General features: G+C 30.7%; 3 protein-coding genes across 4 annotated transcripts; 1 reads left to right on the top strand and 2 right to left on the bottom strand.

Annotated features, from left to right (window-relative positions):
• Positions 1-15: 15 nt before the first annotated feature.
• LOC126748404 (transportin-1) lies at positions 16-11,977 on the bottom strand. Of its 2 annotated transcripts, none has more exons than XM_050457631.1 (12): positions 11,687-11,977; positions 9,002-9,550; positions 8,078-8,380; positions 7,879-8,023; positions 7,120-7,817; positions 6,954-7,061; positions 6,509-6,854; positions 6,260-6,355; positions 4,517-4,592; positions 3,732-3,906; positions 3,558-3,677; positions 16-3,424 (listed from the first exon to the last, which is right to left on the bottom strand). In XM_050457631.1, the coding sequence occupies exons 1-11, from the start codon at positions 11,789-11,791 to the stop codon at positions 3,570-3,572; spliced, it is 2,709 nt and encodes a 902-aa protein (XP_050313588.1). In that variant the 5' UTR covers positions 11,792-11,977; the 3' UTR covers positions 16-3,424; positions 3,558-3,569. The 2 variants fall into 2 exon arrangements, with proteins under 2 accessions (XP_050313588.1, XP_050313589.1); XM_050457632.1 differs by having other exon boundaries at positions 7,120-7,814.
• A 1,129-nt stretch (positions 11,978-13,106) lies between these two features.
• LOC126748962 (R3H domain-containing protein 4-like) lies at positions 13,107-14,943 on the top strand. Its single transcript, XM_050458516.1, has 4 exons — positions 13,107-13,331; positions 13,413-13,576; positions 13,787-14,212; positions 14,270-14,943. The coding sequence occupies exons 1-4, from the start codon at positions 13,255-13,257 to the stop codon at positions 14,377-14,379; spliced, it is 777 nt and encodes a 258-aa protein (XP_050314473.1). The 5' UTR covers positions 13,107-13,254; the 3' UTR covers positions 14,380-14,943.
• Positions 14,877-16,858, bottom strand: LOC126748960 (TBC1 domain family member 22B). Its single transcript, XM_050458515.1, has 3 exons — positions 16,674-16,858; positions 16,320-16,453; positions 14,877-16,254 (listed from the first exon to the last, which is right to left on the bottom strand). The coding sequence occupies exons 1-3, from the start codon at positions 16,736-16,738 to the stop codon at positions 15,032-15,034; spliced, it is 1,422 nt and encodes a 473-aa protein (XP_050314472.1). The 5' UTR covers positions 16,739-16,858; the 3' UTR covers positions 14,877-15,031.
• Between the last annotated feature and the right edge of the window lie 3,612 nt (positions 16,859-20,470).

Raw genomic sequence — 20,470 nt, 5'->3', positions numbered from 1 at the left:
AAAAAAACTTCACTGTATCTATTAACTAGCTATTATAATAAAGGTTACAAATTTTGACAAATATAACTTGAGGCAAATGAAAAAGTAAAACAACATTGACGAAAAAACATTAATGGCTGATTAAATTCAATAAGGCAACACAAGCCTTTTTTAGTTCAATTCTCATTTTAATAATTTTGTATTAAATGAAGAACAATGGCACCATATCGTTTTTGTTAGAAATGTTAAACGAATTTGTCAATGAATCAATAGAACTTTTGGGGCCAGTGTACCTAAATTTGCTAAACAACAGCTTATTTAAAAATGAAACTTGTGTCGATACAACCTATTTTTGTCTGTAAGATAATTGCTTAATCTGTCTAAAAAATAACATACCTATCTAAGAAAAAGGTTAATTTTTAATTATTGTGTTAACAAAAGAGTAAAAAAAAAATTGAGCTTTGGGTCACTAGTTTTTAAATACTTCATGCACCAAATTACTAAAACAAATTTTGACCTTAAAAATTCGAGGTGTACTAGTTTTGTGAGGGTTATATTTTACATAATACCAGTCGTTTGATACATGAAATACAGGTTTTAAATGTTCTAAAAATAATAAGTAAAAGGAGTGCGCGTAAGACGCAAAAAGGAATGGATTATGGAGTGTAGGAGGAACGAAGACTTCTGTAACAAAGGACACATTCACGCACGTACAACTTAAAATACCCTAAACATGTAAACAAGAATAACCAACATGTTCAAAAAAAAAATTGAGTAAACAAGTTATAAGCCATCACAGTTAAAGAGAATTAAAACCCCCATTCTTCAAAAAAACAATATACCCAACCGAGAATTTTAAAGCATTTTTACCTCCCTAGTTAATGAAAATATAGAGTAAAAATATTAAAATACAGGTAAACTAGAACATGTGATAAAAAAATAACAAATCTCACTTAAGTGTCACTCTATCCATAACATAATTTAATTTTATTTTACACATCAGTAAATTTACTAATTCGAAAAATCATTGAATACTAGTAAGTCTTATCATTTAATTACAAAGGTATCACAAAAATCATGTATGTTTTATGATCACTAAATTATTATCACAAGCCACGTTGAGGTCAAATGGATTGATGCGTAATATTCAAAATTTAATTCCCCGAGAAAAATCTATTACCGGAAATATTTAACTGTTTAAATCCCGAATATTTACCAACCCACAGGTGAGATAGACTACGTATATTTTCTAGAAAAAGGGCGAAATAAATCAGTCAATTAACCTTAAAACTACTATTAAATTATGAAAATTTATATTAGGATATTTATATTATATGAAGAGTTTAAAAATTAAAAAAACTATAACGTTTTTATTAGGTAAATATAATACTGAAATATGAGATATTACAAAGCTAAAAAATGTACGCAGTCTAAAATTTAAAGAAACTACCACGAAAAAACACAAGCATTCAAATTATGAACCATCGTAAATGGACTCAGAGGATTTATAGGAACAGGACCAGGTACTAGGATCCAGAAGTCCTCCAAAGGATAAAGGATTGCAGATTATTTTTTTTAACATATATAATACAATAAATATTTTCAAAACGCCCACATGTGATTATGAAATATGTACATAAAGCATGAAGTAATAAATCATTTATATTAAATTAACTTTATAATAATCCAGCCTACAAAAAAATTATTAAACATTTAAGGTTAAAAAGATAAAAGAAACTTCCTGCCCCATGTTATGATAATCTTTGATCTCTTTTTAACCCTAAAAGTTGTGTAATATATTTCAAGACCTCTTTTGGATTGTATACTGTCATATCATTTGGCCACAAATGTATACGAACAATTTATGTTCGAGGTATTTAGTAAACTATCCCAGTACATATCAGGAACCCCTACATAAAATTTAAAAATAAAAAACAATACTTACAATTTTTTTAACATTTTTTTTAATTGACAATATAAGTAGTACGTTCTACCAGTGGTTGACTAAGCTATTATCTTTTCATTGCAATGGACTTCCTCAACAAGAAACAATATAATCAACAATAATTTTCAGAATTTAATATTCAGAATTTCAGAATCTAATAATCTTAGAGGTGATAGTAGTGCATCATGCAAAATTTACACTACTTTACAATTTTATAGTTTTTTTCCTTTAGTTTTCAAGTCAGTCAAGCCCCGAATGTTTCTTTTTTCTTTTAAACCTTAATATAGACCTTTTTTTAAGGCACACAAACTGAAATATTATTTTGCCAGGAAGATATATCTGTGAAAGAAGAAATTTCTTATTTGCTAAATTTAAAATTTCAATTTTTATTGCAATAATGTGGTATAAAATCTTGTATAATCTAACTTAACAATTTTAAGAGATAAATGGGCATTTTGAAAATAACTAAAAATAACTACAAGTTTCTTGTAAGAACTATTTTACTCCTAGACTTACAGTAACAATTGCTGCTTAGAAAAGGATTGTCTCAATACTTAAACTACAGATTGTGACCTAGGGAAAAAATAAGATACCCAATATATCTTGAAAATATGTTGTACATTAATATCTGAACCAAAAAAATGTGTTAATGACCATAAAAAGGGAAAACCTATGCAGACTATAAACGTTTAAAAGTAGATCACTGCTTTACGTTAGAGCAAAGTGCTCTGAGTTGAACAAATGTGCTTATTAATTTCTTAGTTTTCCATAACATTTCAGTAGTATTAGCAGGAAAATTAAAAACCATGACTTTGAAAGAGTACGATAACAAAATATTCGTACAACATCCGTAAGGGAATATAAGCACCATAAGAAAATTCTGTACATATTATAATATAAATAAAAAGTACCCGAGTAAAAAAGTTCTTTTGTACAAATTATACAGTTACTAGTAGATACCAAACCACAGCATGCAACTACACCTAAATAAATGTACTCCATAAACTTTTGCGATAAAACTAAAAAATAATGCAGTATCATATTCAGTATTTAAATAAACACTGAATATTTTTAGTTTTATTAGCCACATTTTACGGGTTTACATAAAAATTAAATTATTTTGTCTCAAAAAGAAATGTGACAGAAAAAAAATATGTTTTTTACATTTTAAGTTTTATAGCATGGACAAAAAATGGATAAGTGGAAGTTTGTCAGAACATAAATGTTTCTGCCACAGTTTTTTAGTAAAATAAAATAGATTTTATAGTAATTTTAGTAAAAAATATAAAGTTTTTAAGAATTTCATGCCCTAAAACTATTGTGAATTTTCAATTTTTAATTTATATAATAAAGAAACTTAGAATGCATCACAAAAGAAAAATCATTCTTCTACCCAACGAATTATTACCCTCCCTCTCTTTAAACTTATAACTCCCTTGATGCGATGTTTTACCCAGGCTGTCCCACTCCGGTTCTTTAAATTGTTTCCCCGATTGTACCCTGGAAAAAAAAATTATATTATGCCTCAATTACATTAACGTTTATAAACATTAAAACTTTTCTGCATCTATATTAAATAGTGGTTTGAGATGTCCTCCCCTAAATTAATAGTTATTCAAACACTTACACTTACCTCAAAACATATTCATAGTCCATATAACGTAGAGAGACGTTCCTTCAGTTGTGGTGGAAACTGATCACTAAACCTCTTCCAGTTATCATCACCCACTTGTTCTTTGAATGTATGTAAGATCTAAAACAAATTACGATATAAAAAAAGTTCTGAACCCAAACTACGGCTGCATACCTTTGAAAAACCTTCTTTTAAATCGTCTTTTGGTGTAACCCATGACGCCACTGCGTCACAAAAGAAAATAAAATCGACAATTACCCCTGCTGGGTTGACCTGAATCATCTGACACATTCCTCTAAAGGCACTATCTTTTTCTTCATTGTCTCTAATATTTCTTAGAGAAACACACCTGAAAAAGACTCATTTGAACAAGCACTTTTGAGATTCTAGCAACACAAGAATCAATGTAGGTGTCAAAGAGATTTATCTATAACGGTTCATTATTTACGACAAAATGCAATGATATTGGTTCTTGTGTTGCTTTTATTAAATGTTTGTAATTTATTTAAACCTAACTCTTCACTCTGTTTACCTCCTCTATGTTATGATGTTAAAAACAAAATATTACCTTTAGGGCTTATATATTTATAGTACTCCCTTAAACACATGCAGGATGTGTTAGAGGTTTTTATCAATTTTTAGTTGAAAGCAAAATATTTTATTAATAATGCATGTTTGCTTCGATACACATATTGCTTTAGTAGACAATTCTGAACCAATTGAAAACCCCTCAAAAGGGTACACAATAAGAAATTTATCATAAAATTGAGGAGAATTTAATTAGTACTGGTAACTAGCAGTTAGTAACTAGAGGAAGCAAATTGGGGATGAATAAATATCAAGCTTCCCTCTCTGAACATAAAGATAACTTAATCAAATAACTTAAATAAAGTAGAAAAATTAATAAAAACGATAACAAAAAAATAAATAAATAAAAAAATAATAAAAGGGTTACAGACCACTGTCGGACAAACTGTTGTAACATTGGAGCCACATCATGGGGGCAGACATAACCTAGGCGACCAATTGTTATGGCTATACCGAGAACAGAAACAAAACAAAAAATAACTCAATTACAAATAAGTCATTCAAATAATTTTGTATTAAATTGCATAGAAAAAATATTAATAATTAAATCATACATAACAGGAATAGCCAATACATGTTCTTTATTGATTTGTAATGTTACTTTACAGAAAAGTGTCTGTATTGGCTATTCCTACATATATTAACATCAAAAAATGAAACATGACTTTCGAAAAACAAATCGCATGGCAACGTGTTTTATCTAAGTCAAAAAAAAAAATCAGTGCTTGATAAAAAAAAGAACTTTAAAAGGGAACCAAACCAAAATAAATTAGAGACATTGTAGCAACGGTTTGGCCGATTTCCAAACTATCACTAGACAAAAACAAATAAAATTTGGAAACTCGCAATTAAATTCAAACAATAAAAAGCCCGCCTTGACGTTTTAGTTACTCACGAGTTGATACTTTTAGTTTTGATAATGCGCAGTGGATCCAGTTTAAGTTGTCGTCACAACATCTATAATATATTTAAACTAACATGCGTTTTTATTCTCATTTAAGCGCTCATAGTCATAAAAATATGTAAACAATAAATAAAATAGGAAATGAAAACAAAATTATTATCAATAAATTTGAACATGTTTCAGATTTATTTAGATAAGATAGGTCAGGTTGAAGCAACTAAATAAACGGTTTGAAATATTTTGTAATAAAATGTTAAACAAGATAAATTATGTTTTTGGCGCTATGTCATAAAAAAAACGTTTAATAATTTTTTTTCCTGAAATAGTTTTACATCTATATATGAAAGTATCTTGATTTATTAAATAAATTCTAAAAAATACTTGTTATAAATGTTAAGAATAGAAACGCACGTCTAAAAACAGCTTAATAAACTGCCACAACATACAACTAAGTCAACACAAAACATGGCTGCAAAATAATAAAAAATTACTTAAAAGTGTCTTTTTTCAATCTAGGATATGCCACTGCCAAAAAACAAAGTTCTTTGATTTTATCAACACTGTTTGATTTTTTTTATACAGGGGATCAATTTAAAATAACTCTTGATAAACGACAATCATTAACAATTTAATACTTGTTTGTCATTGTTAGAATACAACTTTACCAGTTAAATAATTATTTAGCAAAATATAAATCACTTTTTCAAGGCTTCCAAATTGTAAAAGAAATGGTAATACACAAACTTCAAAAAAATGTCTCTAAATTTTTGAAAAAAAAATTGTAAGGGTTCAAATTCTAAATCAGTAATTTTTCAGAATCATTTCATTTTACAACTTCCTAGTTTTGATTGGTCAATTGATACTTAAATAAGTAATAAAGAAATTAAACTCTATGAATAACATTTTTACCAAACTTTATCGAATATTCCAAATTGGTGCCCTGTATGCTATAAACATTTTACAATCAATAAAAAATAGGATAAATTTAACAATAGATTGACAAAAATGTTTTCTATTTTACAGTTAAGTGCGGTTATAAAATTGGTGATTGTGCACTTTAAAATGTGTTAGAAGATAATGTGTTGGGTTTATATAAATCGATATTTGTTGTATGAATATTGAATAAAAACTTAACAAATAAGAGCTTATACAGTCATGCTTAAAATATTTTTTTGAAAGACGCATGCCATTACAGAAAAACAATACATACCGGTATTTTCTAGAAGTGTTTTTGGAGTATCTGGCCGATTTATAATTTCAATTAATTGATTAATAACTAGCGGGATAAATGGCCTCGTATCAGCACCTAAAAAAATTTCTTACTAAAAATATAATTTTAAAAACCATATTTATAAAAATAAAAAGATAGCAAGAAGTCTCTTTGTTTCCACTTATTTGTAAAATAAAATGATGTCTCGTGTTACCTTTCCATCTTGACCAATTCCTTACTGCCACTCACCTAATTTAATACTTATTTCCCCTATAGCCCATGTAGCATTATTACAAACGGAAATATATTCTGGATTCAAATTTTGTCCCAAAATAGGCAAAATATTTGATATGTGCGGTTTGACGTGTTGGAAACACGCCTTGGTGAGATCTCCTAGTAGAGCGAACGATGATTGCCTAACTTCAGGCATCGCATCTTGCATACAAAGGTGCAAGAGTTGCATTATTGTACTATTTTCTACTAATTTTTCTATATGGGCATTTAAACCCTCTGCAAGACCGGAAAGTAGGTCCAAGGCCACTATCATAAAATCTTTATCTGGAGCTTCGTACTGATCTGGATTTTGAATATTAGCCTTAAAAAAAATATATGATTTAGTATACATCATAAATAATTGGTAAAACCTGGACTACATTAAAATACCATTTATTGCAAAATATTAAAAATCACTTACCATATGCGCGTACATTGTATATTGAACCAGTGACACACATCTACAATAAACTGGTTCACAATATGGCAAGAATCCTGACTGTAGAGCTGTTGCAACACTTGACAAGCACTAAAAAAAATTAAAATATTCAACAGTAGTTCATAATAATTTTTTTTTCTCAATGTACCTCTAGCAAGGGGAATAAATCCTTATCTTCATCTTTTAAAATATTCCACTTCTGAATTAATGGTGGCATTAAAAGGTTTATGTACTCTGGTTTGTTCAAATGACTACCAACAGAATCTGCCAGGGTCCCAATGGCATCGTACAAAATCAACAGATTTTTATGCTGATACTTTGTAAAGGCAAAAACTAAAGTTTCTAAAATGAAACCTAAATAAGGCACCAGTTCTGTACAAGCTTCTTCTTCTAAGGTAGCAAATGCTGAACAAGCAGCTTCTTGTACCCTCTTATTACTATCTAAGATTCGCTTAAGTAATTCCGTCATTAATGGCTTTAGATAGGCGTCATGTGGTTGGGAAACCACCCAATGAGAGTAGCGGCTTAGGGTCCAGCATGTAATTGCACGCACTAGTGCTTTTTTGTCATTCAAGCAGTTAATAAGATAGGGAATAAGTTCTGGTAGGTGGCTGATCATCCCAGTCATACAACCTTCAGCTATTGCACCCAAGGCCAAAATGCCAGACTCTTTGATATCCCAATCCTGATGGAACAAAGTTTCTTTTAAAATTGGAATAAGTATAGGAAGCAAATCGTCTCTGAACACGTTAGCTAGAACATCTAAGGCTGCAGCACTACATTTTCTTAGGTTCCAGTCAGATAAAGAACCATCATCATCTAAGTCTTCAAAATCTTCATCTTCTTCTAACAAATAGGTACCAACTTGATAAATAAATGTCCCTATATCAACAAAAACTTAAATTACCTTTTTCAATGCCATTTTCCACTGCTACAGAACCCAAAGTTCCGTTTACCATGCCATTCTTAATGTTATGTGTCTTAGACTTATGAAACCGAGGCCTAATATCTTCTTCCTTGTCAGGAACATTTTCATCCTCTTCTACATCCCCCTTTAAAAAATATAATGTTAGTAAATGCCTTAACTGAAAAACGTTCCAACCTACCTTCAGCAATATAATATCAATTTCTGAGTACTTCATTCCTCTTACAAGTACAGGGATAAGTCTGCTAAGATGATTAGCAAGAACATTTTTGCAAATGGGTTGTTCTGCAAGGCTCAACCAAAACTCACAAGCTTCAAGAGCCACTCCTTCATCGGAATCTTGAGTTCTAAGAAGCATGTATTCAATAATATTGTCTATTTGGCTTATAAGCCTATCCATGCGAACTTCTAGGAGCATTACTAATGCTCTACACACATTTTTTCTTACATCAGAATCTTCATCAGTTGCAACATGAAATAGGTTCTGCAAAATGATCCTTAATGAAGTATTACAAGAATATTGAGGTAGAAAAAGATTAAATATTAATTTCAAAATTTTTAAAAGTGAATAATCCCATTAAACAACTGGTAAATGATTTATTTAACATAAAATCCTTACTTATTGGAACCAAGCATTTACCATACATTTTCATGTGCTTTTTGGGTTTAGGGTAGGAAATACTAATTTTTCTGGGAATCAGGAATGGGTCAGGTTCTGTCATTGTCACTGAAATTTCCTATGTTCTCAATATAAGGAAGGATTGGAAAGAGGTAGGCAGGAGGGCACATCAATGTTCCTAATAATCGTTTTTTTTTCTTATATATTATGTATATTTCCCACAAAATTCAGGCTACATTTATTTTATTGAAATGATGTTTTCTTAACTGGTGCTCCAAACTATGTTGTCAATAGCAGCTTTTTATTTTCTCATTCTATAAGATTTTGTATTGGTTAGTTTAATAAAAATAACAAACAGGCTAAACAAATCTGTACTTGTAATTCAACTTAAGGTCCTTGTAACTTGTTAATTAAAATTTCAAATATTGATTATTTAGATTAGATAAACAGTGCACATAATATAAACAAATTTATGATTTTATTTACCTGTAAAAATGCATCTATATGAAACATAAGTGCCTGTGACCTTTGGATAATAAACTGATTAACACATCCAATAGCATATGACCTAATTTTGGAACTAGAGTGATTAAAGAACTGCAGAAATTTAGGTATTAAAATATCCAATGGCCTATTCGTTGTGTCCGCATCTAAAGCTTCAGCAGAATCCTCACAAATTTTCTGTAGTGCTCCAAATGCACCTTCACAGACATTATAATCTGTGGAGTCAAGCATATTGCACAAAGCAGGTAGTAGTTCTGGCCATGTAGATAAATTTCCTTTACTTGCTACTGTGGTAATCAGAATACCTACAGTTGCTCGAATTAGTGGGCTTGGGTCTCCTACAGCCTGCAGACATTCAGATTTGATATAATTTGTAACAGTAGGCTGTAAGTTGTTAAAGTGGGTTTTGACATTGTTTTTTAATATGAGACCACTAAGTGATCTAGTAGGTTCATCTTCTGAAACCAGTTTTGTAAGCACAAACATAAGGTAGTTGTTAAAATCAGGGAACTTATTTAGTTCCTCCAGTTTCTAGGAAAATTGTTAAGGAAAATCTTTTGGAGCATGCATGCATAAACACAGTATGTTTATTTTCAAGTATATTCAATATTTTTTACACAACATTGAAAAACTGATTACAAAGTAGTATTAAATCCCAATTTTACACAATCAAAACTTGTAATCTAATATTTGCTCAAAGCTGCCGGTTTAAAAATTAAAATTCTTTAATTTACATTTCTAATACAATGATTGCTATTTTTCTTCTCTTTTTTAGTAATGAATCAAGTTTATTTAATTTTTACTCATACATCATCTTATTCAATATGATCACAATATGTATAAAAATTCTTCTAAGGAGATTTATGATTTCTAATGACAAGATTTTATTCTAAAAGTTATCAATAAAGAATTTAATGTTCACCTTTTTGTTGAATATTAATTCTTGTGTACTTCAGAACACCATCTCTAAAATTTGGGAAAAACATATTTATAGTCACATAATTCAAAATTTTGTAATAAAAAAGGTATAATTGCTAATTGTCAATCTGGATTTAGAGAGCAATATAGAACTACACCTTGTCTTATAAACTTAGTTAATGATATGAAAATAACTGGTTTGTGCTTTCTTTACTTTAGCAAAGCTTTTTGATACTATTAGTCACACTATGTTGCTTGCTATAAACATTACTAATATGGTTTTTCAAATAGATATCTCTGCATGGCAATAGAACAACATCCTTATATTTCAAAATCTAGCTATGTTTTAATTGAAACTGGAGTCCCACAAGGACCTATTCTTGGACCATTGTTATTTTCTCCAGATATGAAAAATGTAATCTCTTATTCTAAACTTAAACAGTATACCAACAATTCCCAGGTGCATACAACTTTTTCGGCTGACACTTTTTTTTTTTCAAAATTAATTCAATCAGGACTTACTACTTTAAACCATAATCTTAAGTTAAATGCCTCTAAATCACTTGTTCTCTTCCTTGCCTCAAATTAAAAAGAATGATTTAATATCAAATAATGTTGTTATTGAAATTTGCATTATAAAAATTCCAGTGGTCTCAGAAACCAATTTTGATAATTTTTTTACTGAGTTTTAAACTGTTTTATTATCATAACTGATTTGTTGTAATACAGGAATTAGTAAAAAGTTGAATTTTACTCAAAAGTTTTAAATATCTGTTTAAAGCTTATTTCCTTTCCTGCCAGTGCTTTTTCTTTAAGAATACAGATATTGGAATGAATCAAAAAACAAGTTATTTCAAAAAAGTTCAGAAAACAAAGAAAAGATGGGGCTTAAAAATGCAGCAAAAAGAATAACTATTCAGTTGTGAATTTTCCACAGGGTGTTTATAAGTTTAGAGTAAAATTCAACTTTTTATTAACCCCTGTATAACAACAAATCAGTTGGAAATTTTTGTATCTTCGATATGACAGAATTGTGACAATAAAACAGCCTAAAACTCTGCAAAAAAATTATCAGATTCAATGCAATACTGAAAAAGTTATTAAGGATTGAATTTGAACCAGATGTTTGTTGTCTGGTTAATTTTGCGGGTCAGTGTAGTTATCAGCTTCCATGTTATACATTTACAAATATAATGGAGGACCAACACAATCAAATCCAATTAAATATATGAAAAATTCAATTTGATGTTACAAACATACATCATATCAGTTAAATATTCCTGGTACATCTGTGGCATCCAGAGTTCAGTTCTGTGTAATATGCAAAGGTTATTGAATCTGCTCATGAACTAAATTATAGGAAGAGTAAATGGAATATTATGTTTTTCAATGATTTATCGCACTATGATTTCTTAGTTCTCATGATTAGTTAGTTAAATAATCCTTGTTTCAGGATGTGCAGAGGTGTCTGTGTGTTGAATAAATACCTCGGAAAGGACCTTGATCTATATATAAGATGATAAGACCAAAAAACATAACTTTTGGTTAGTTTGAGCCCCACAAGCCTAATATTCAAAGACAATTAGGAACCAAAGATAATATCATCATAAATTAGAGCAGGCATGAAATGATAAAAATCAAAAGTGAAACATCAATCAAGGGTCAAATCAGGCTGCACTGCTGAAACGTAGGATATAAAACTGATACAGTAGGCTTACATTACAGATAAAAAAATTGCAAAAAGGATACTTGTTGTACAGCCCTTTGGGTCTCTGTGTCCGGAGATTGGGATTCTCTCAACAAGGTGAGGGTCTCCCGTAATCCCTCTTCCCGTGGGGTCCAGTCCATTTTCATTTCGTCCAGTTCTGAAACACTCGTTTACTTACAACATGCGAACTTAAAAAATTGCGTTTTCTTGGGTCGGGCAAAGGAAGCGGTTGAAAAATTCGATAAGTTGAAGAACCTACAAAACGCTTTCTATTTTTTTGACAGATCCAGTCGAGAGCCGTGGGACTCGTGGGCGGGACTTTTGGCGGAAGCTAAGTGTCAAACGTCAAAAAGTCATGCTCTGTGTTATCGATAACTGTCATCGCCAATAAATATCACCATATGGGTGACAACCTTCAGGTGACAATTTGTTCACATTTTTGAATAATAACCCTGTATATTTTAATACCAGTTCTTATAGGTGGCAAAGCCCTAAACGTATTTAAATCTGCTAAAATATCTATAAATGTGTTTATATGGCTTTTATAATTCTGCCAAACGTACATAACCTTATAAAATATTTGACATTTGTTAGGCACAAATGTGAAGCTGTGCTGTCACATGTACATCACCCATTAGCAAGAACCAGTGATGCCATTTCTAGGGAATTCTTCCTAGTTCTAGGAAAAATTTACACATTTTCTAGCTCTAGGGATTTTTAAAAAATTTATAAAAAAAAAGTATATTAATTGGAATAAAATATAAGAGAAAATTTTGAATGCACAACATTATATGTGATTTATTAAAAATCAAATAGCTTTTATTATGCAAAGATACAAAAATGTTATGGACAAAAATTTACAAAAACTAAAATGAAAAGAGGTCTTATAATTATTAACAAACAAGTAGTAAAAATAAGGTATATAACCGATAAAACGCATTTTTATCTCTTCTAAGATGTATTAGCTATTTTGGTTTTTTCATTTTATGTTGACTATGCTATTATAGTACTGTAGAATTTAGATTTCTATTTTTCTATGATCAACTAAAAATTTAAGTTTAGATTAATGTCTCGTATTAATTTAAATGTTTTTCAGATCATCATTAAATTAATGTTTTTTTTATATAAAATATATTTTTTTAAATATAGTATTTTTACTATTATTCATTAAATATATATTATAGAAAAATTAGTGTTAATATAAAGAACAAAGTAATTTTCTCACGAAACGAAGTTCAGAGAGGCGCCAAAATCTTTCATTTCGATTAATAATCTTTTCAAAAATGGCAAATCAGAAAAATTTCGCAACATGTTCGCGTCTTTCTAAAGCTAGCTTAAGAAAATCTAGGGAATTCTGGGGAAAAAATAGATTGTTAGGGATTCTTAGGAGAGTTCATGTGGCAACACTGGCTGAAAACTTAATTTAGCAGCGCTGCCTTAACCTGTCTAACCACTGTCTTGTGACATCACATTTGTGTTTTGACACATATTTATCAATATTGTGATTTTGATTAATTTTTTTGGCATTTTGTATTGTGCAATTTCTGTTTAGTGTTGACAGGGAAAAAGTTTTAGTAATTTTTGCAATAATATATTAATTTATGTAACTATGACCGTAATTAAAGGTAATAAGACATACTTTGTAAGGCCAGGTTCTGCCCAGCAATCGGACACAGAATCCTTACAGTGAGTTGCATCATACTTTGATTTTTTCAATATGCCCCTCTTTTGATTATATTTATGTTATCTTTACGCATATTTTTTAAGCCTGGGAAGCGCATCAGCAAGTGACACAGAATCACTTAATAATGAAACTGTTAGGCGACCAGTTAGAATTTTCCAGGCATTACCTCTTAGGTCTGTGCAACTGGAAGATCAGACTCATATAAAAAAGTCATCTGGAAAGAAGAAATTAAGGAGATACCAAAACCGTACGTACACACCTATCTACTTATCTATCTTTTACATTAAGTGGTATAGACATTGACCTTTTTGAGGCAGATAATAGAGTGGTTATTGTTAAAAAAAAATTATAACCTTTTACTATAACTATTGCATCAATAATATAATAAAACATGAATATTCAAAATAATATCATAACAAAATTTATTGCCAACTCTGTACAATCTATAATTTTTAAGGATGTGTCTTACAAACCCTACAAGAAGAAGATGAACCTGAAAGCACCCTTATTGTAATTGTTGATCCTTACAAAAGTCCATTTCATAGGCTCCTAGAAGACACAAATGCCATGCAGTTTTGGAATAGTTTTATTGAGAAAACTGAAGAGGAGCAGACTAACATAATAAATGCATTTTCCGAGCAATACAAACCAGGCTGTGTTCAAACTATTGGTGATAATTATGTCGGTAGGGTTTCATCCAGAGTTAAGAGGGAGTTTAAGATGAAGAAGAATTTGTCAATTGAAAATGTGAAGCTCTATGAATCACAGCTTATTGAATTCTTTACATTGTCACCTGAGGAAGTTTATGTGAAGAGCCCACCTACTAGTTTTGATAGGTTGTTGCTAAAAGCTATTGCTCATTATCATGGTCTTCAAGTGAAAAGTAGGTTATCATAATTATTAACAATACATTTTTAATATCCATATTATATGTTTTCAGCTAATTCTCCAGGTGAAAATGCAAAACCCACAATTGAAATATATAGCCATAAACAAAAATGGGTTCCAGCAAATTGTTTTCTAACTGACTTCATTGAGCAACTGAGATGAAATCTCATAATCTCTGTATTTTATTATTAAAATGTTATTTAGTTTTAATTATTTTTTAGTAGTATAGTTGACCATATATAATAGTGATTTTAATTTGGAACTAGTCAGAGTTAGGTATATTTTTTAGTTTATCCTAAAAAAATACTTTAGGTTTACTTCTTATGAAAAATTTTAGTTGTATGATAGTATGTATTTGTAGCATGAGGTGGCCAAATAGCCGAGAGGAAGTCTGAATGTCTTGTTTATCATAAAAAATTTTTGTATATCCTAATATACCATAAGAAAATGTAGGTTTTGCTTACATTTACGGTCATCAAATATGTCTTTATAATATGCAATTTTGGTTTAGGGAATATTTAGTTTTAATATGTGAATTTATTAAAATAATTTGTGGTGTGCATACCTATTATGCTATTGTATAGGGTTTTGTATTTTTATAATACAAAATTCACCTTTTCTATATATTAATATCGAAGCTTACTGATCATTAAAATCAATTTAATATTAAGATTTTTATTTGAGACATTATTTAACTTTGTTCACCAAATATACAATATAAAAATATGTGAAGTCAATTATTTACATCCAACAAATAACATGCCTTAAAATTTAAAATGGTAAAAAGAATGAGGAGGCTTTAAACCACCACTGCTCACATCACTAAACTATCACTAGTGTTTGTAGTGTTGCATGTCAAATGGTTGGGGGCATCTGCAAACATGACTTTTAATTTATAGGCTTCTGCTACTAACAAACTAATTTGAGAACTCGTCCAGAACTGAGTAGGAAGATTTTGTAGTAAAAGTAGCAATCCTTGGAAGTCATTTTGCTTCATTAAGTCTTCTTTCCAATATAAAAGAAAGGCAGCGCAGACATACAACTGAAATGTTGCAAAACACTCATTCTCAGCCAGATAAGTGTCCCATAAACGAATTGTACATCTCAGTGGCAGTTCTCTGGTAAGCAAATTGTTTAGCCATCTAAAAGAAAATTGGAGATAACTCACATTGTGATGTTTTAAATGTTTGTGGAGAGTCTCATCTACTCTTTGGATCAGCTCTCCTAGTTGCAAGACTTTCTTTTGTATCCCAATTTGGGCAAACACATAATTATCTTGGATTCCATCAAGGAATTTTGACAGGCACCAAAATGAATCTGCTTCAATAATTTTCTGTTGCTCTTCAGGTAAAGATTCTACCACATAATTTTCAAATGGTGTATTATCTGTAATAAACTCTTGTAGAAACACTACAAAAAAAGGTGTGACTAGGTCATTGATACCCTGTACATACCCCGATGCGGGGTGTCTAATTGACCAAATGAATAGTATTCTTTCAAACATAATTTGCACAGTTCTTTGCTGAAATAAAGATATTGTAGGGTTCATCCTTGGCACATCAATGTTTATTTGGTGTTGAATTTCCTTATTAGCTTCATCATGCTCTGTATAGTAATATTTCTCCACAAAATTCCAATAATCTTGCCTCTTTCTTTCCAAAACCCCCTCTCGCCTTTCAAGGTTAATAGGTAAATATCCAGAAAGTAACCTCCATGTTATGCCTCTTACTTTTACTGGTATACCTGACCAACTTAACTTACAGAGTTCCTGTAATGATGGAGGGTTAGCTAACAGAGCTTCAAACCTTTCCAATTTAGATTCATTGTCTTCCTCTTGATGAATGGTAGCACTGTGCATCTGCAAAGGTCTCCCAGGTATTCGACTTATTCTCACTATTTCTGTATCATGGATTATTTGGGGGGAAGAAGTATCACTAAGGTTTTCACTAGAAGACCTTTTGATTTCAGTCGAAGTTCGGTGAGTATTTAAGACATTTAAAGCTGCTGATTGTGAAACTTTTTTTGAAATTTTAGTGTCTGAAAATAAATGTTAGTATATAAAATAAGACTGGTAAATAGAGGTATTTAAATTTTAAACTTACTCTTTAATCCTGAACAAAATTCATCATCATCCATAGCCCATGCATCACTGACAGAAGCTTGAAAATCTTGAAATGATGTTGATCCTTGTGGTTTTGCTTTACCAGCATTTTTGGTTTCCCTTTTAGGGCTTGGTCTGGCAACAAAAGGATAATAACTTAACATTGCTTAACTCTAGAGTGCACATATTATCTGTATTTGGCAATCACTAAATTGATGGTTTAAAGCAAATTATTGACTTGATTTATTTATGGTAAACAATAAATAATTATCATTAAAGCATATCATAAAATAAAGGTGAAATCAAGTGACACAAATACACCATAATAAGCCACATATTAGTTCTAATTGTATACCTCCCAGGGACATTCTTAATATTCTTCTTCCAGAAGGAAGCTCTATCGTGATCTCCTTCCATCATTAGGCGGCTTTAATTCACACTTTTTAATTTAAAAACACCCATGGCAATGAATAATTCTTTTCTTTTATAATAACTAATGATTGATGACACCTAAACACAAAATATAATCAAAGTTTTTCATTTTTAGGTTAGAAAACTTGACAGATCTGTTTACACGACGGTTGAACGGAATATTTAATATGCGATTAAAGACACGATAATATTCTGTTTGAAGTGAATATTTGGCAAGTAGGCTTCACATGATTGTATAGGTACCAGGAATCATGTTAATTGTTCGTTTTTTAAGTTTTTTGGCGAATGAGTTCGTTGCTTTTGAGAGGTCTGTACCTACTGGGGTTGGGTTTTACGTCAGGCCGTAACTTCTGTGTAACTGAATTTGATATTTATGATAAAAATGAAGATTTGGAGCAACAATGGCTTTTTATAAAGGTGAACGACATCAAAAGGAAGTCTTGTATCACCTACTAAACTTTAACGACTTAAATGCTATTATACTATAATTTTATAAGGAGCTAATTTTATTAGGTAATATTATTATTAATTTACTGGAATATGCTAGCAGGAACGAAAGTTTGGTTAGACTCATTTAATATTTTTACGTTGTAAGTTGTTACGAATCCTGAGATTTTCATTGCAAAAATCTTCTCTCTATATTATTATTTCAAATTAAAATTTATTACATTAGGTCATCAGATATACCACCATAATATATCTGACCACCAACTAGTATATTGCAGTATTAGTCTTAGGGTCCCAGAGTTGCCTCCAAACATTATTGAATATCGTGAATACAAAAATTTTGATCAAGAAAAGATTAACAGCAATCTTATCAATTTGGGATGGGGGGAAATATTAGATCAAATAGACATCGATAACAACGTTTATACTTTAATTGATAGCATCTTGTTTCTTTTTGATAAGCATGCACCCAAACGAACGTTAAGGGTGACTAAGCCAAATGGAACCTGAATAATTTTAGAAAGAAAAGTACCAAATAAAACAATCAGTCTACAATCACACAAGTAGCTTTTGGAGCAAGACAATAAAGATTCATCAATCCCAATCATTTTTATTTTAGGCCAAAAAATATTGTGGTATTCCCTGTCGAACGCTTTGAAGATGTCAATGTATATTGTATCCACTTGACATCCCTTCTCCAAGGCATCCAACAAGAAGTCCACCTGAGTAAGAAGGTTTAACTCCGCAGATTTGCGTAGTCTAATGCTAAATTGCTGATTGATTACGGATTCAAGAAAGGGGATCATGATGTCACATACTAAACTTTCAACTACCTTGGGGACTGAGATGGGACAATAGTTGGTAGCAGAGGTTTTTGTCACCTGACTCATGGATAGGTTTTAGGAAACACTCTTCTTTCCAGTAGTCCGGGAACACTCCAGTTTAAAGAGCGAGATTAAGGATGTGATACAAGGGTCTGTACAGATTAAAGCTACATTTTTTTAGGAATAAAGTAGGCACACCGTCTGGTCCAGGACCCTTGTTAATATCCAAGGATATGACTTTAGTAAATATATCTGATATTTTGATGTTAAGTTGTGGGATATAAATACGGATATTTCATGAGTGGACATGTTAAAATTATGGCCTAAGTAAACTGTAAAAAAATAATCATCAAACTAATGTTAGCAATCTCCTCTTTAGTACAACTTGTCTTGTACTGGACAAGTTGTACTGGAATGCCATTTGTGTATAACATTACTGTATTAGATCCTTCCATAGCTGTCTTAACCTAGAAAACTCCCGATAGTCTGTAACTGACGTCTTTGTTTATATCTTTTGTGCATTTTTTCTTTTTGGTAACAATAATTTTATGTTTAAGATTATGTCATAAAAAATATTTAGCAAATTGTTTCAACGAGGCCCTCTTCAAGATTTACCCGAATATCGACCACCTCAAAATCTGGCCAAAATTTAATGTTGTACTAACCGAGTAAAAAAACAGATGTCGACCACACATCTGTATGCATCTCATAAAAAATTAAAAAAACAAGTAAAATCTCAAATTGACACTGAAACTATAGTTTCGATCATGAACGATGGTTGGTCAAACCAATCAGAAATGAGAGGAGTCTTTACTTCATGGTTCACATACGTTAAGATTTATTTTTTTCACTGCTTAAAGCAAAAAAATACATAAAATATAATAGGTTTTTATACAATATCCTGTATCTAGTGTTTTGGATGTGCTTCTCATGGTATAAATTTGATTATGAAAAATATAAAGACGCTTCGGAATGTAAGCAAATTGTAAAATTCTTTAAATTAAAGCATGCGCCAAATGCAGCTTTAAAAGAAAAACAATGCGGCAATATTAAATCGCTGAAAATGCGATAAGTCGTACATGTTATGAGATCAGTTTTCTTCTCAAATGTCAGTAAGTTCGTTTTTTGAGTGCAGCAGAAGCATCTGTTATGAAAAATTTAAGAAGTGGATTGAAATGATGTGAACCGATACTTATAACGCGGCCTATTAATTTAAAAACTTGACGCATGAGGAACTAAGAGCTATTGCTTTCTTAGTGGATTTATTTTCAAAAGATGGCCAACTCAAGACGTGTGTAAAAATCGTTATAATAAAAAAAAATTAATTCTGCTTATATACTGCATATAGTTTAGATAGAAAGAAAGAAAGAAAATGTGCTATATTACGTAAGACAACAAAATCTTGTGTACAAGCATCCTAAAAACTAAAAAAATCCAAATTCACTTTAAATTTCAAACAAACATAACATCTAAAACATTTTATCATAAAATTTACACACATAATTAATTATAACAAAACAGATTGAAAAAATTTAAAAAAAGCATCTTTTTGATAAATTTGATTAAAAAATAAGTAAAGCTGTCAATAAAACAGAATTTAGAGGAAGTAAATTAAAATTTATAATAGGAAACAAACTAAAACACTAAAATGATGTCAGAGCACAGGTCAAAAGGTATCATTAAAAAAATTGTCAAGGCTATAATATGCCCTGGATAATAAAAGTGATTTTAATTTCTTTTTGAATTTCTTAACTTCTAAAATTTGTCTGATACATAGAGGAACATGGTTGTAAATTTTTTTGCTAAGGTATATAAGTGAGTTCTTGGTGAGGGAGGATGTAGGGATTGGTAAGGGAAAATCGTTAACAGTGTTAGAGGGAGGTTTAGGACATTTATGAATAAGAGTAGCTGTTTCTAAGATAAAAAGAGAAAAAAGAGTTAGGATTTTTTGAGATACATCCCTTAACCCAGCGGAACATAGGTATCTAACTGCCTTTTTTTGAATCACAAAAATTATGTTTAATAATCCCTTGTTGCTTAAACCCCAAAAAGGCAAGCCATAACGAAGATGGTACTCAATAAGAGAAAAGTACACTGAACGTGCAACTACCCCTCCCAGCTCATGCCCCGCCATTCTTACTGCAAAGCATCCATAGGATAATTTTGATGCAAGATTTAGGATATGATCTTCGAAGCGAAGGCGACCATCAAAGGTAAAATGTTGTAAGTTCCTTGGTAATACCAAGGAACTTACAACTTTCTTTGTTTTGCAAGGGGGAGTTTTCACTAAACATAAGGCCCTGAACGTCACACTTAAATCCCACAATAAAGGTTTTGCCCACATTAAATACAAGCCTGTTTGCAGCACACCACTCCGATAAAATCTTAAGATCCTTAAAAACCTGGGCTCGAACATTATCAGAATCTCTATGATTCCATAAAATGGTGG

Source organism: Anthonomus grandis, chromosome 22, assembly GCF_022605725.1.
Source record: "Anthonomus grandis grandis chromosome 22, icAntGran1.3, whole genome shotgun sequence".
Classification (NCBI taxonomy): domain Eukaryota; kingdom Metazoa; phylum Arthropoda; class Insecta; order Coleoptera; family Curculionidae; genus Anthonomus; species Anthonomus grandis.
Note: the sequence above shows the minus strand (reverse complement) of the source record. Positions and strands in the feature narration are given on the sequence as shown.

What these genes read in the sequence shown, in the direction of transcription:
- LOC126748404 (XM_050457631.1), bottom strand. Translation starts at nt 11,791, where the DNA reads ATGAAAATGGACTGGACCCCACGGGAAGAGGGATTACGGGAGACCCTC. An exon ending in TTGATATTATATTGCTGAAG is followed by an intron (nt 8,024 to 8,077) that starts GTAGGTTGGAAC and finishes TATTTTTTAAAG; the next exon opens with GGGGATGTAGAAGAGGATGA. An exon ending in GGAAAATGGCATTGAAAAAG is followed by an intron (nt 7,818 to 7,878) that starts GTAATTTAAGTT and finishes CCTATTTGTTAG; the next exon opens with AAGAAGATGAAGATTTTGAA.
- LOC126748962 (XM_050458516.1), top strand. Translation starts at nt 13,255, where the DNA reads ATGACCGTAATTAAAGGTAATAAGACATACTTTGTAAGGCCAGGTTCT. An exon ending in TCGGACACAGAATCCTTACA is followed by an intron (nt 13,332 to 13,412) that starts GTGAGTTGCATC and finishes ATATTTTTTAAG; the next exon opens with CCTGGGAAGCGCATCAGCAA. An exon ending in ATTAAGGAGATACCAAAACC is followed by an intron (nt 13,577 to 13,786) that starts GTACGTACACAC and finishes ATAATTTTTAAG; the next exon opens with GATGTGTCTTACAAACCCTA.
- LOC126748960 (XM_050458515.1), bottom strand. Translation starts at nt 16,738, where the DNA reads ATGATGGAAGGAGATCACGATAGAGCTTCCTTCTGGAAGAAGAATATT. An exon ending in ATTAAGAATGTCCCTGGGAG is followed by an intron (nt 16,454 to 16,673) that starts GTATACAATTAG and finishes TTTTGTTGCCAG; the next exon opens with ACCAAGCCCTAAAAGGGAAA. An exon ending in ATTTTGTTCAGGATTAAAGA is followed by an intron (nt 16,255 to 16,319) that starts GTAAGTTTAAAA and finishes ATTTATTTTCAG; the next exon opens with ACACTAAAATTTCAAAAAAA.